General features: G+C 39.8%; 1 protein-coding gene across 4 annotated transcripts in view; it reads right to left on the bottom strand.

Annotated features, from left to right (window-relative positions):
* The window catches only part of Adamtsl1 (ADAMTS like 1), a 949,615-nt gene that overhangs the window by 202,815 nt on the left and 729,914 nt on the right, over window positions 1-16,886 (bottom strand). For all 4 annotated transcript variants that reach the window (XM_052717522.1, XM_052717521.1, XM_052717520.1 and 1 more), the window contains 2 exons: window positions 6,329-6,440; window positions 2,197-2,335 (listed from right to left, as the gene is read on the bottom strand). In XM_052717522.1, coding sequence (XP_052573482.1) covers window positions 2,197-2,335; window positions 6,329-6,440 — 251 coding nt within the window. The remainder of the gene's footprint in view (window positions 1-2,196; window positions 2,336-6,328; window positions 6,441-16,886) is intronic.

Genomic DNA, 16,886 nt, shown 5'->3' on the forward strand with positions numbered 1-16,886 from the left:
CATTAAATCTGTAGTGGCTAGAAAGTAGTTGCTCAAAGACTTGATTCCATTGTCTGATGGGAGAGAGACCTATCTTAGAAAGTCTCTCCTGTCTACGTTGAGCCCACCCCTTCCTGGTTTCTCTTGGAATTCAGAAGAGCTGTACAAGAAACAGCCCCACGAACTCCATAGGAAGCCCAGAGCACCTTGAGCTGAGCTGTAGACTCCTGCCCCAAGCAGCTCCCCTCTAGCCTCTCCTACTGCTAAGTCTTAATTTTTACAGCTTTGTCTAATTATATCTTCAATGAAAACCCTATTTGATATTAGCTTCAAACTTCTTTTTCTTCTTTTTCTGTTTTTATAGCCACCTGTCCCAACATTTATGTGTGTGCTGCATTAGATATGTTAGAATAACACAGGGTATAGACCGAACAGGCACCCTCCTCCTTTCAATGTAGCTTTTTCATTTCTTTCTCTCTTTTTTTTTTTGCCTTTGGATAATAAGAAAAGGGCCAAAAATGTTACTCCCACAGAGAAGAGTGGGTAAAAATCAGAGAGCAGAAACAAAGGCTAAATTTTCCCCATTACAAACATTTTCTTCAAGTTGTTAACAACAATGCTTTCATTTCAAAACCCTCTTCTGTGGCCATTTCTTTGCTGAAAATAAAACTGTGGGGAAATGGATCTATCTCTCCCAGAAATAGATATATACAATTTCACAGTCATGTATATGTAAGACTTTTAGTCTCTTTATGACAGATTTTACTCCTTTGAATTGGGATAAATATGCTTTTCCCTGTTATAGGTATGGGTAAAAAATGTATGAATAGAATAACTTTAAAATAGGGTTCAACTGAATTAGTTATAATTATCATAGTTGAAAGTACTTCAACTACTCAATTTTTGTAAAGCAAAGCCAAGCAAAAACTTAACACCTTATTTCATTTTATATCACTTAACTTTTAATATTCTACATTTGTGTAATGTCAACACAAAGCTAAATTAAACTAAAAATTAAATGAAGCTGTAAACTATCTGTTCTTTCTGTTCCTTTAATGAGCTTACTTTTATGATGTATGTACTATATGGTTCCTAAAAGTTAGTTAATAATGGGAAACTCAAATCACACATATAGTTTAGAATTCTAAGATAGAAAGAACACAGCATACTACTTTAAATGTCAACAATGGAAGAAAAAATCCTCAGCTTGTATCACTTAGAAGGTACAGATAGAATGCTCTCCACCTACACCACCCACGCAACAGCCCAGCTGTTCAGAAGTTTACTTTCATGCACATATAATTAACAAATGATGATTTAAAATGTAACATAGAAATCATTTATAAGAAAGGATGTTTTGGCATTTGGTCTTTGTGACTGGCACTTGCTTTTGTAGAGAAGGGTTTTCTTAGATGTTGTCTAATAAGTTGTGGACGAGTAAGCTACAACTATTAAGAATCACTTGCCAGTGTTTGAAGAGCTAAGTAAAGGCACCATGCACGAGCAGATTCTTCACCTGCGTACCCACCATCACTCATCATCCAGACACTTCATTAGTCCGGTTGACTTCTGATCTTGCAAATAATCTCAGGGGCCAATTATATATTTTTTTTCCAAAACAAACATTAGTGTGTGAAAGTGTTAAAGATTTAAATCTTTAGACCTGCTAATTAAAAAGATCCTCAAGAAAACTGTACTTGGAAATGAGCCCTGGCTTCTACTTAGCAAAGGCTGAGCTCGTTCAAAGGTAGCAAAACTGTTTTGAGGCTGATGCTGACCCTAATTAATTGTGTGAATTGATTATGCTAGAAGGGGTCAGCTATAGTCCTGACATGCAGCCTTCTGTGACCACATCCCTGATCAGAGACAGGGAAAAGACTGGGAAGAGCTGGGAGAAACACTATGCCATCATGTTGGCCAAGACACCAAGATGTACACCAGACAAGACTTTGTCAAGGAGAGAAACAAGATGTCCGAGGAGAAAGAGAAGACTTGGTTTTGAAGGACACTATACAGAAAGCAAGTCCGTAGACCCTGAGGTAGCATCACAGAACAGCAGGAGCAAGGAGCATGGGTACCACTAATATACAGCTGGAGGGGGGCACACTGGACAGGAAAATGTCATTTATTTTCAAGTTAAACATTCATTTTCATCTAAGAAGCTAGATGGAAACCTGATTTATGTTTCTGATAAACAAACTGGTAAACTGGACTGACCTGGCTGGACAAGGATCCAAGTTGCATTCCTGAAGCTTGGGTTTGGGTTTGATGTTCTCTGGATAGTAGTGACAGTACTGGTCAGCAACCACACGGCTGCTCCGGAGATCATAGCACTCAGCCGACGTCAGCTGGTAACCTGTAAACATCAAACCAACCAGGTCGCTTAAGGCACATGTCAGCACAGTATACTTCTGTATGATTTTGGGCTTTCTCCCATTTATGGAAATTATTCTCATTGCCTAAGTCATTTCCAAGAGAAAACAAATACATAATTGGAAGACTCAATAATGTTGTAGGCCTCAAATTCTGTATTTTCTCAAGTAATCCATTCATTTTAATAAATTATATTGAAGGGCTTGAGTTATACAAGAACATAGATTATAAAATTCTGAGATAAGAAATATTGTTTGTTTATTTTATATAATATAAAAACATAACAGAAAAAAACCATTAGTTTTTTTTGTTTTGTTTTGTTTTTTTAAACTAAGCTTGTTATACAAGGATGCTATATTGCCTCTGCATTGCTAGGGCCTCAAAGAAGAAAAAACTCACAACTCACTAGGAAAGTAAGCAACAAGTGAGTAAATAAAATAAAAATAAATCTCAATGTGCCCTCTTGGGACAACAGAGATTTTTGAATTAGGTCCCACAAGAATCAGGTACTACCAGGCTGCCTAGATTCAACCTGCATGAGTTGAACTGAATAAATAGACATTAAAGTCTCCATAATAGCTATCAGGAATCTCACTTTCTTACAGAATTAAAACAACAAAATCAAACACAACAAAAAATAAAAATCAATAATCAAAATTGAAAGTCTTCCCAAGCCTTCTCTCCTGCTACCTTTTACTTTCTCCAAAATACTTTGCCATTTCTCCTCAAATCAAGTATCTGCCTCATATTTCATAGGCTTCCTTTTCCACTGTTTTCATATATCTCTTTCCAAAAAGCTGCTGAGAAATATTTAATTTTATTTATTATGTTTTTGATCTTTCTGACCTGTTTTGTGAAGTTATGGAAAACAGTAATCAAGACTTAGACTCTTGGAGTAAAAATAAGTAAACATCAAGAATTTTAAAAGTTCCTCCCCACCCCTGAATATTCTTCCTGGCAGGCAGATGAGTTATTACAAAATATGTATTCAAAGACAAGATCGAAATCATTGAGGGGCTTGCAAAGGCTTTAGGAAGTCAGAAGGAGGCTTTTGAAGTCAGATTTCCTGGCTTGAGGCTGTGTTCACAGACCACCCACAAAAGTTAATTGTTCATTAAGGACCTTAAAAAAGACCTTTAAAAATTCTACTGGGAAGATGAAAAGCATAGAGAGCAGAAAAAGCAATGGTCAGGACACACATCCATCTAATATTTTGCTTTATGGGAAAGTTAAGCAAAATGACATTTTAGAGTAGTCAACATACTTTTACTTTTTGACTCCATCGTCTTCCAAAGCAGCTAATTTTATAAGCTAAACACTTTGGAGTTTTCCAGAGAATAGTTTCTACTCAAGGACAGAATTTATCAGGTGGTAAAACATGGGAAGAAATAAGAAATGATTAAACTGAGGGTATGTTTTTGAAATCCTTGTTCTTCAGCCTAAACCCACTGCTTCAAAGTTCTTACACACCATGGAGTAAAGATGTAGAATGAAAGCAAAGGACCAACATGGTATGCTGACACTGCCCTCTGAGGCTTCTCAAGGCTGTGAACATTCCTTACACCTGGCAAAGTGGCCAGTCACCTGAATCTGAGAGCAGGAAAGCACATGGGAACCCACAGCTCTCTTCTTGGGTTTTAAGACTGCTCCATGGAGAGAAAGGAAGACACTACATCCCTCACACTCCATGGGGCACTTTTGCTTCTTCCTGGGCTTCCCAATAAGATTTCCTAAGAACAGAGGCCTGACACTGGAAAACCATGGATAATGCTGCTTTTCCATGTGAGTAAAATGAGACCCAATGTGGTTGGAAATAGAAGAAAGTAACACTAATTGCTTTATTTAATAGTTAGCCATTGTCAAGGTCACTGAAATTATACTGTCACAGAAACTCTGTGAGAAAATGATACAGGTTGCATACAATTGAATTGCTGTTTTATGAAAGGTATGGTTTACATTTAAAGAGAAAATATATTGCATTAGTTGCCCTTTCCTTTAAGTCTGTTTTCTGTATGGCTCATTCATAGATGTATAGAAATTTATTCTCATGAAACATCAACATAATTGGTAGCTTTTTTGTTTTCTTTTTTCAGGTCTCTCTATCTCTATCTCTCTATCTATCTCTATCATCTATCTATCTATCTATCTATCTATCTATCTATCTATCTATCTATCTATCTGACTTTTGAGGTTGGAATTACAGGCAGGCAACCACATCTTCCCAGTATTTACATAGATTCTGGGCATCTGAACTTGCATTCTTTTGCTTTCATGATAAGCTTTTAACCCACTGAGCCATCTCCTCAACTGGCAGTTTGTTTTTAAAGAAAGTAATTTTCTATTCAGGTCAGCTGAATCAATTGTAGAAATACTATTGCACTGAAACACAAACATACTTGATAGTCATTTGGCTCATTATTTTTAAGTTAAAATCTGTGCTGATTAGGCTTTTCATCAACTTGACATGAGCTAGGGCCAATTGAGAAGAAGGAGCCTCAACTTAGAAAATGCGTCCCTAAGATTTGCCTGTAGGCAATTCTGTGGGGGCACTTTCTTGATTAATGATGGATATGGGAGGCCAATGCACTGTGGGTGGTGTCACCCTGGACAGGTAGTCCTCAGTGGTATAAGAAAGCAGCTGAACAAGCCGTGAGGAACAAGCTAGTAAACAATGTTTATACATGATCATTGCTTCAGTTCCTGTCTCCAGGTCCCTGCTTGAGTTCTTGTCTCCAGGACCTTGCCTGAGACTGTGTTGAGAGTCTGTGATGTAGAAGTGTAAAACAAATAAGCCCTTTCCTTCTCAAGTTGCTTTTGTTCATGGAGTTTTATCACAGCAATAGAAACCCTAACTATGACAAAATACAACACTGCTTTTAGAACCACGTTTAGTGCTTTGTTCGTATTATATAGACAGAAATAACACAGCTATTGGGTGAATTGTGTCATATATTCTTACTGTTTTAAAAACACTGATGGACACTCATTTACCCCAATTTTGAGGTACTATGATTTTTAACTATTGTGAATAATTCCAATGTGGATGAATTATTTAAAGTTAGTCAATCAATCAGCATCCATGAAACTAGAGAAAACAACTTTCAGATGTACCAGTTTTCAAAGGAATATATATGTAATTTTAGACCTATTAAAATAGAAAACAAAAGATATCCCACAAATGTTGATGATCTAAAATACTCACCCATTTAATTTCCTGGAAAGATTTTGGTAATATATGCAGCCACAAAAACAAACAAACAAACAAAAATCAAAACAAACCATAAAACAAAACTCAAACTCCTTTATCTGGTGGTAACCTACTGCTGGATTGTGAAGGACAGAATGGTATTATGTTATTTATTACATTATAATAGTATAACATCTAAAAGAACCAAGCAGTCTCCTACAGGGAAATGACTAAATTACTAATAAAATAATTCAAAGAAATGGTGACATGCCTACTATAATTATGAAAAACAGAAAATGGGGAGAAAACTCTTTTCTAGTAACACAAGATGCTGTGCAGGACATAGATGAGACAGTATGGGGACAGGAATTTATGGGGTCTTTCAGTGTGCGGTGATGGGCGCAGGCAAAAATGAACTGAGTTTAAGTCAACAATGCAGCATTTTTTTTTCTTTTGGTTATAAACTTTCTCTAAGGAAGCAAGCCTGACAAACATCTTTACTTGCTTCCTGAAGAAGTGACATCACTCCACTAGACAAGTCTATGCATAGGTGAAAGCAAGCGCCGCAGGGTTAAGCTGCTGACAGATATGGTATTACTAGTCTTGGCTTTCCATGATGCCAAGGAAAGAGGTGTTTGCTATGAGCTTCCACAAAGGAAAAGCTTCCTGGGGCAGCTCAGGGGTGGCTTCAGGAATCAGCTCCATTCAGAAGGGACCCCACTCTTACAACATCCAGCTTTTTCCTCATCGAGGAGGCCTGGGCTAGCCAGGATGAGAGAGCACCATTACCTCCTCCACAGGTTGCTGAGCATGGAAAGAAGTCCGTTTCCCTCCATCGGTGGATGATAGGCTGGTAGAAGATGAACTGGACCGTGCTGTCTGCAGGCCCCGAGTCATGGATCTGCAGGAACAAAACAGGAAAATTGGGAGTATGGTGGGAGTGTGGTTGACTTCTAGGTTCCTGATAAGCTTGATGGAGAATGCATGGTGTATGGAGGTCTTGGCTATGTGAGGGTCTGAATGGGCCTCACGTAGGAAGATACTTCCCCTCACCCTGCTATGTATCAGAGAATGGTTCTCATGGTATTTTTTTTTTTTTTTTTATCATTCTTACCTCTACAGAGCTGATAACTAAGAAGTATGGTGAAATCTCTGTTTGAGACTACACCACAGTTCCTTTCCCCTTCTTTTTTTACTTTCCTGGTAGAGACCATAGAATTATGTGGACTTCTAAACATAGGTTCAGAAATAATCAGTATAGTCAGGTATGGTGATGTACACCTTCAATCCCAGCACTCTGGAGGATCTCTGTGAGTTCAAGGCCAGCTTGGTCTACATATTGAGTTCCTGGACAGCCAGGGCTATGTAGAGAGACTCTGTCTCAAAAACAAAACAAAACAAGGCCAGAAATAGACAATTTATTTTAAGGAAATCATAAATGCCATACACTGCAAAAAATAAAAGATATTATCTGTAGTTGAGAAAGAGAAAACATCAAGAATTAAGATGTTTTTCCCATTTAGGGACATGCATGGGTCTTCCTGTCAGGGTAATGATTCATATATGTGAATGTGCTAAGTCACCAGTTGGAAGTCAGTTAAGTGCAAATTCTTGGGCCCACGCCCAGAGATTTAGGCAATTCTAATGTAGATATTCCAGAATACTAAACGTCAAGATACTAAGTTGTAAAAGCAACTACTTTCAAATAAAACTGGTGCTTTTGGAAATTAAAACTTGTTTTTAAAAGAGGGAATATGAGACAGTTAATTTTTAATGGTTCCTAAAATTACAAGGTTGAGCAAACATACTTCAACTACAAGAGAAGAAAAAGTACCTAACGTGAACAGTGAATTTCATGAGGACTGAATGATGTGACAGTCAACATTTACACTGCTGGGCCAGGCTGGGATTGTTTGTTATATTAAGAGAGATTCCAGGAATAATGACAGAATTACTTCTCACACCAGCTATATATTGTGATGACTAGAAAAGCAACAGAGTCACATGGCCTAAGCCTTTACATGTTCTTAAGTGTCTCTAGTGTCTCAAATACTGCCCTTTATTTAGCCAAATAATGGAGCTGGCTTCCAGACTATTTTAAAGATAGTCCTGTCTCTCTACTGCTGATCTTGGTAAGTAGCATAAATACCTAGGACACAAGAGAAATAGGAACAGTATATAAGAAGGGTAAGAAAATCTGCATGTGTCAAACTCCAGACTGATTACAGAGTGTAGATGAGAAGATGAAACTGCTCTTCCAGGAAGTCTGGGAGATGCAGAAAGGAGGGAGACAGAGAAAGGTCAGAAACCTACAGACCATCTCATTTGACACTGGTACTCAGATCACTGAACCTTTAAGGCCTTTTCTAATTGGAACAAACAGTGATAAACCTATCCTAAAACACACACACACACACACACACACACACACACACACACACACACATACACACACACAAAACAAAAAACAAAAAACAAAAACAAAAAACAAAAAAAAAACAACCAAACAAACAAACAAAAAAACCAACCAAAAAAGCAGCTGATGTGGTAGTGTCTTAACCAGAGGAGTGCATTGCCTATACATCAGTCCTCCACAGTCTCATTTATCAGATGCATGGTACCTAACTGCTGGCTTACGGATCCAGCATTCATCTCATTATTTGCTAAGCTTTTGTTTGATTGTTTTACTCCAACATTCCCTTACTCTTTTTTAGAGATGTGATTATCATGTAAGAAGCTATTAAAAGAGGACTTTCACTTGAACCCAAAACCCCTGAAAAATCGGGAGAAAAAATCTGAGACCTCTTTTCTATTTATTCTCTGCTAATATGGTATATAAAGTATATGATATGTTTCTACCAACTGCAACCCATCTAGAATCACAAGGGCACTTGCCGCTCTGAAAGCACTGTCACTGAGGTGGTTGACATTGTGCGTACAGGTCCAAGATGCACAGCAACAACTCCCACAGAGCTCTCTTTTATTCTTCTGCCCTTAGTAGAACAGCAATAAGCTGCAGCTGTGGCAGGTGAGGGGACCCACGACAACCAACACCCTATCTACCACCTATTTTGTTAGAGTCTTTTTGAGAAGGCTAGCAATGGAGGCCTGGGCACACAATGGTAGGATCGTAACTAGTTATGGTTAAAATGAGGAGGCCTTGCCCTGGAATAGCCACATGGTGTCCAGTTGCCTTCAGATCTATTAAAAGGACAAAGAAGATAGAGTAAGTCCCTTTATGGGCTCCCTGGAAGCTACTGATAAAACTCTCCATAGCCCGTGGGGAGGGAACGGATGGCAAGAAAGCATTTTGGTTTTCAGAGGAAGGGTCAGCAGACACCGTGGCGAAGGAAGGAGGGGTGGTGGCTGCTGGAGAGTGTTGTCCTGTGTGAGTTCCACGGAGAGGCTAAAGAATGAGTGTAGGTTCTGAGGCTGAGAACTTATATTTGAAGAGATCAAAAATGAAAAGGAACCCTTTCAAATGGATTAAATGAATCATGAGAATGAAGAGCTCTTGCTTAATAATCTTGCCTGGTTTTGTCCATATATGTTACATTTCTGCTTTTCCTGTTTCCATAGTCATATTTTTTGTTTAACAATGACAGTGGAGGTCAGCCCTTACCACATTCCTACCATGGCTGAGGTACATTTTATTTATATTAAATTTCATCTCAAGATGGTGATTTTTCACATTTAAGTTACAATGATAAAAAAAAAATGAAGCCCAGGTTCAGTGGTTTGTTCAAGGTTGCACAGCTAAGAAAGAGCAAAGTAGAATTTGAATTTGGGTCTATGTATCTCCAAAGCTGCTGCTCTCTTTAGGGTACCACAGTGGTGCCATGATGAAATGTACATTCCCCTTTTTTCATACCCTCATTCCTACTATAAATGTTTCTTTCAATTTTCATTTTAAGGTAAAGACAAGTGCTTAAAATAAAGATAAGGCTGACATGATGTGTATTTCTGGTGGTCTAACAGTTGCTCATGGAGATGGGCCAGCCATAGTCTTTTGTTCTGGTTTTCTTCATTCTGAATCACTCAGCCCTTGTTATCATTAGCTCTGCAGTTCCACAAACCCTAAATCCTCAGACATCACGTGCTAGTCCCCAAGAGTATTTGCAAAGATTCAGTTTGACACCTTAGAATGTTGGTGCAGGGAGCGGAACACATCTGGCATATGTAATTTTGACCTTCTTATGCTAATAAGAATAAAAAATGTTCTGGACCAAGCTCTTCTTCCTCTAATTGCAAACATTTCAGGGTTTCTAATTCAGCTTAAGGACGTCTCACACTGAAAATAAATGGGAAGCTCATAGTTGACAGCACCTTAAAGACGGAGTTGGAGGGAGGCACAAGTGTGTGTGGAGAGGGGAGATGGTTGACCTCTGAGTCTGAGTCCAGTTCCAGGAACAAAGGAGACACCATAAACACGTGAAAACAGCATTATTCCACAGTGGTCCCCAGATGAAAGACCCTGAAAGCGCCCCTTCCTTCTCTATTGAGAAAAGGGCAACTTGTGAGCCTCTCTATGTTACCCAGCTAAGTACCCCCTTCTCCCCATCCCCCACTCCCTCTGATGCCAGAACCTCTGTCCCAGACAAACAGGTGGCATTGCTGGCCTCCTCTCCCCTCCCCCACCATGCTGCAGGGAAGCTGCTACTCTGGATGTACAAAGGGAAGCCCTGGGTGAGTGGCCACCCATGGTGTGAGCTGACTGGACTGCAGTGGCTCTTGGGGCATTCTGTCTCCCTAGAGACTTGGGAAGGCTTAGAGATTGTGGGAATGAGCCAGCCTACTTCCTAGAACAAGGAGTAAATGGAATAAAACCCAGGTACCTGCTTCTTAAATGTCTTGGTCTATTGAATTCGATGAAGGGCTGTTTTGGCAATTGGCAGAATACTACTTCCTCAAGTGCGTGAGAAAAAACGTTTTAAATTCTCTTGTTTGAGTTTTCAATGTCAGGCAAGAGTAACCCAATCTTTACGGCACCAGTTGTCTGGGAATTAAGTGGGGCATCATTGTTCCCTCATTGCCTCTCTCCACAGCCTGTCACCTCATGTTCCTCTTGATCATCACTTCTTTCTTTGTCATCCTCTCCAATGTTTGGCATAGAGTAGGTGCCCAAACAGTTGCTAAATAAATCGCTGTATCAGTGAACAAAAGGCTTCTATATGAATCATCATCCTGCTGAGTACTTTTGGAATAAGCTATGGTTTGTGATAAGGTCTTAGGATCACTGTCATATTTTCAATACATGTGACAATTATTTTAAAGACATTGTTTAGCTTTTCACCAAATGATACGTCTCATGAAATGAAGCAGAGCACTGAAAAGCGACCTCTGCCTAAGACCACTCTCGACCCTCTATCGAAGGCTACCTCTTGTGCTGGCAAGATGGCTGAGAATGTAAAAGCCCTTGCTGAACAAGCCTGACAATCTGACAGAACTGACTGTTGAAAGTTGCCTTTGACCTCCACACATGTACTATGGTACATATGAGAATGCACAAACACATATAATAATAACAAATAAAAAACAAAAAAAAAACCCCTATCTCCATAGGCAGGGTAGTATGCAGATAGGGCTTGTAAGAAGTGCTAGTCATGTAAAGAATTGTGGTGGGATTTTGATGGGGCTAGTGTAGAATCTGTAGATTGCTTTTGGTAAGATGGCCATTTTTACTATGCTAATCCTACTGATCCATGAACATGGGAGATCTTTCCATCTTCTGATATCTTCTCCAGTTTCTTTCTCAACCCATTTATCGTTTGTATGTAGGACTACTGAATTTTTTTAAGTTAATCTTGTATCCAGCTACTTCACTAAAGGTGTTTATCAGCTGTAGGAGTTCCCTGGTAGAATTTTTGAGGTCATGTATGCATACTAACACATCATCTGAAAATAACGATACTTTGACTTCTTCCTTTCCAATTTGTATCTCCTTGATCTCCTTTTGTTGTCTTATTGTTCTAGCCATAACTTCAAATACTATATTGAATAGATTTGGAGAGAATGGTCAGCTTCCATTTTGTTCCTGATTTTAGTGGAATTATTTTGAGTTTCTCTCCGTTTAATTTGATGTTCACTATTGGCTTGCTGTATATTGCTTTTACTATGTTTACGTATGTTCTTTGTATCCATAATCTCTCCAAGACTTTTATCATGAAGGGGTGTTAGATTTTGTTAAAGGCTTTTTCAGCATCTAATGAGATCATTATGTGGTATTTTTCTTTTAGTTATATGGTATATTACATTGGCTGATTTTTGTATGTTGAACCATCCCTGTATCTCTGAGATGAAGCCTACTTGAACATGATAGATGATCTCTTTGATGTGTTCTTGGATTTGGTTTGTGAGTATTTAGTTGAGTGTTTTTTGCATCAATGTTCATGAGGGAAATTGGTATGTAATTCTACTTCTTTGTTGAATCTTCGTGTGGTTTGGGTATTAGGGTGACTGTGGCTTCATAAAAAGAATTTGGCAATGTTCCTTCTGTTTCTATTTTGTAGACCAATTTGAGAAGTATTGGCATTAGCTCTTCTTTGAAAGTCTGGTTGAATTATGTGCTGAAACCATCTGGCTTTGGATTTTTGTGGTTGGGAGACTTTTAATGACTGCTTCTATTTCTTTAGGGATTATGAATCTATTTAAATTGTTTATCTGATCTTAATTTAATTTTGGTATGCGGTATCTATCAGGAAATTTGTCCATTTCTTTTAGATTTTCCAGTTTTGTGGAGTACAGGTTTTTGAGGTATCTACAAGGATGACCCCAGATAAGACTCCTAACAACAGTGGATACCTAACCTGAACTGACCATCTCCTGTGACCAGGCAAGACTTCCAGTGGAGGGATTGGGACACCAATCAGCCATATAAACTTCAACCTACAGTCTCTCCTGCCTATGGGATGTAGTGGAATAAGGGTGGCACAGAGATTATGGGAGTGGCTAACCAATGAGTTGGGAGTGCTTGACCCAGAGGCTGGATTGCCTAGAGACCCAGGATAGAGCCAAACATGATTGGAGGAAAAAATGTCAATGTAATGATGTCTAATGGTATTCTGTTGTACTCATAGATTGATGACTACCCCAATTGTCATCAGAGAGTCTTCATCCAGTAACTAATAGAAATAGATGCAGAGACCCATAGCCAAACATTAGGTCAAACTCAGGGAAGAGTTTTGCTGAAGAGAGGGAGGAGGGATTATATGAGCCAGAGGGGTCAAAGACATGGCAAGAAACTCCACAGACACACAGAAACAACTAACCTGGGCTCATAGGAACTCAGAGTCTGAACTGACAACCAAGGAGTCTGCATAGGTTTGACATAGGCCCTCTACATATATGTGACAGTTGTGTAGCTTGGTCTAACTGTGGGACTCCTAACAGTGGGAGCAGGGGTTGTCTTTGAACATTTTACTGGCTTTTGGGACCCTACTCCCCATACTGGGTCGCCTTTCCCAGCCTGAATACAAGGGGAGGTGCTTAGTCTGACTACAAAGTGCTGTGCCTTGTTTTGTTGATACCCAGGGGAGGCCTGCCCCTTTCTGAACAGAAACAGAGGAGGAGTGGATGGGCAGCAGGCAGAGTGAGTGAGAGGAGAGGAGGGAGGGGAAACTGCAGTTGGGATGTAAAACAAATAAATGAATTTAAGTAAGAAAAAAAAAGAAGTGCTAGTTACTAGTGGAATGAAGCATGGACTCAATCTTCCTACTGTCAGGAATGCTTGATGATCTTAGCATTTGGAAATTCTAAAATTAAATACTTAAAAATTTGTAGCATTCAACTTTGCCTTTATATGCCTTAAAGAATGTTCCAGCACTTTGAGAATTGTGGCCCTCAGTATGGGAGCACACATTTTGAGCCATTGGCCCTAGCTCAGGGTGACATGGCATATGGCTCTAGCTGATGCTGCCACGACTTTGGGCAGTATACTAGAGATGCCTTTCTAGGAACAACAGAGGTCATTGACCAAGGAGTAAAACGGTTAAAGTATGAACCTGAAAGGAAATGCTGGATGGAAGAGCAGAGCTGAGGCTAGCAAGACCACTGCAGTGTTCAGGAGAAGGAGGGCAAGGACATGAAGGACCAGAGGAGACATGGGGAGGGCAGGATAGCACAGGGCCATGCTCAGCAGTAAGAGTAAAGGGTTGCTTCTTGGCTCTCCACCTGAAGCCCTGCTGTCTGACATTGTATGAAGCTATGAAGCCCGACAAGAAATGCAGCATCCCCAAATTAGCTCATTCCAAACCCCATGAGTCTCTTTGTAAACTTGGGACCCACTCTGCGTCCAAATTGAGTGGGAAGATGAATCACTATGCAATCATTGACTGCTCTGCTGTCCTACAGTTGACTTCACTTTTCCTCTCGCAGTCCCCTGGCTTAGGACAATGATTTTTGATTCTTATAAACATGGGATATCCAGTGGGGGAGGTATATTATAGGTATATACCCAGAATCTGCCAGGTAGCAGGGAAGTGTGGTCTAGACTGAAACAGCGCAGCTCAGCCTCCAAGGGAGAAAAGAACGGACTATTTTCAGTCTTGCCCAATATTCACAGGCTGCTTGTGTCTCAGAAAGTCTTTCTTAATCATATGAGCCTATACTGAATATCATTAGCTTTTACTATCTATTTTTCAAACTTTACTTTTCAATTCTGTGCAACATTATTTTCATCTTCTTGACCCCGTGTTTTGTTTCCTAAATGTCATTATAAACTAGGTGAAGGCAGAAACGCATGCTGACAGCCCACTTACACTTTTTCTTTTCTTTTCTGTTTTGAGTCAAGGTTTCTCTGTGTAACCACCCTAGCTGTACTGGAACTCACTTTGTAGACCAGGCTGGCCTCAAACTCCCAGAGACTCACCTGCTTCTGTCTGCCGAGTGCTGGGATTAAAGATGTACCCTAATTGTCGTGCTAGAAACCCCATCCAATGACTGAGGGATCTGGATGCAGAGATCCACGGCCAGGCCCCGGGTGGAGCTCCGGGAGTCCAGTTAGCGAGAAAGAGGAGGGTTTATATGAGCGAGAATTGTTGAGACCAAGGTTGGATAAAGCACAGGGACAAATAGCCAAACGAATGGAAACACATAAACTATGAACCAATGGCTGAGGGGCCCCCAACTGGATCAGGCCCTCTGAATGGGTGAGACAGTTGATTGGCTTGATCTGTTTGGGAGGCATCCAGGCAGTGGGACCGGGTCCTGTGATCATTGCATGAGTTAGCTGTTTGAAACCTGGGGCTTATGCAGGGTCGCTTGGCTCGGCCTGGGAGGAGGGGACTGGACCTGCCTGGACTGAGTCTACCAGGTTGATCTCAGTCCGCGGGGGGAGGCTTTGCCCTGGAGGAGGTGGGAATGGGGGGTGGGCTGGGGGGAAGGGGAGGAGAGCGGGAGGGGGAGAACAAGGGAATCCGTGGCTGATATGTAGAACTGAATTGTATTGTAAAATAAAAAAAAAAAAATGTGCCCACCAAGATGTGCCCACCATGGCATGGTCTCACTTACACTTCTTCCTGAGCATTTTCTAAAAGAAGGACACTGAGACACGAGTGTTCCATAAACTTACTGGATAAGAGAACTTATACTTTGCCCTTATTTATTTCTAGGCTTCTTTTCAAAATATCTCACAGAATAAAAATACCTTTGGGTACTTGATTATGTACATAATTATGCTCAATGTTTTCTGGGGAAAAATAGGAAAGGATAGTGTCTATCTAACACTGATTCCAAATGGGAATCACCAACTTTGTGTCATTTCTGTAGAGTACTATAACTGGCCATTTTTGTGATGCTGTCATTTGCTACTTTAGCTTTGTGAAGTGAGGCATTTGTTAATTAGCCAACATGTAGCTAAATGTAATGCTCCCCAATGTACATACACTTCAAATCGCCGTCGACAGGATAAGGCATACAATCAATGCTTGTTAATTTTCTAAAATTCATACCAAAATGTCACATTGGCAACAACTAGAACAATGCTAGTCTTCTTATGGTGTCCTCTACCTCCATAAATCCATAGTTTTGTATTGTCCTCCACAGGAGATGACTGTTCTCCACTGACCAGTGCATGAACTGAGTCAGGTTTTCAGCTCTGCATATGCCTACTCTTTCTCTCTGGCTGTGTGCTCCCTCCACATTCATAGCTCAGTGCTCATCATGTTTCTTTTCATCCAATCTGAATTCCTTCATAAACTATTCAAACAGGCAAACCCACAGCACATCTCAACACATGGGAAGTACTTCCAAGATTAGAGCAAATCAGAGGTTCTGGGGAAGGGTGGACTTTATCAGGGAGGGTGATTACCATTTGCCAAATCTGCAGCTTCACATATGGCCCAGGAGGAAGGGTTTACAAACCAGCTAGTTGCCCCCAGTGATTCACATATTGGCAGATGTCATGGACAGTCCACTTTCGCATCTATTTATTTTATTGGCCATACCTGCCAAATTGTTGTTGGGACACCAGTTGTAAACTGATCAGCTTGTGACCATCTTCAGAGAAGAAACTTTCTGCTATTGTATAGAGCATGCACTGTGATTTGTTGACTGGCAGTTGAAGCATTTTAAAAAGACAGGAAGGAAGTAATTTAATTCTATCCACTTTTATACACACTATCTCATTTAATACCCCATGGGGGCTCCATTGGGAGTGGTCATATCCTGTTACCATTTTATGAAGGAGTAAATAGGCTCAAGCAGATAAAACATTATACAAGAGGTCACACAGCCAGTAAGCAGCAGGACATAGTAAATTCTAGAATGCTTACCCATCATTGCACACAAGCATTGCCAAATTTGCTTGTATAAACAATGTTTGGTGTTTAAATTTTTTTGAAGAAATGTTTCTTCAGGGAGAAAGATGAGTCAATGTAACTAAGGAAGTAAAAGGTCTATACCCTAAAAAAATGTAAAATATGGTGATAAGAAATTGAATGAGACACAAATGAATGGAAAATACATCATGCCTATGTATTAGAGGAATAATGTTAAAATGTCTACATGTATACATCACCCAATGTGACCTATAAATTCAATGCTATCTTTATCAAAATTCCAAAGACATCTTTCATAGAAATAGAAAACGATTAAAAAATTCATATAGAATAGAAAATTCGAGTAGACAAAGCAATCTTGAGCCCAAAACAACAAAGCTAGAGGTATCACACTACCCAATTTCTAAGTATACTATAATGGTACAGTGATCAAAACAGCATGGCACTGGTATGAACTCAGAAACATGAACCAGTGGAACAGAATAGAGAGCCCACAAATTAACCCAGGCATTTATGGTCAATTTAGTTTTGACAAAGTTGCCAAGGACACAGAATAAGGAAAGAAATATTCT

Source organism: Peromyscus californicus, unplaced genomic scaffold (assembly GCF_007827085.1).
Source record: "Peromyscus californicus insignis strain IS unplaced genomic scaffold, ASM782708v3 Scaffold_5__1_contigs__length_169319896, whole genome shotgun sequence".
Classification (NCBI taxonomy): domain Eukaryota; kingdom Metazoa; phylum Chordata; class Mammalia; order Rodentia; family Cricetidae; genus Peromyscus; species Peromyscus californicus.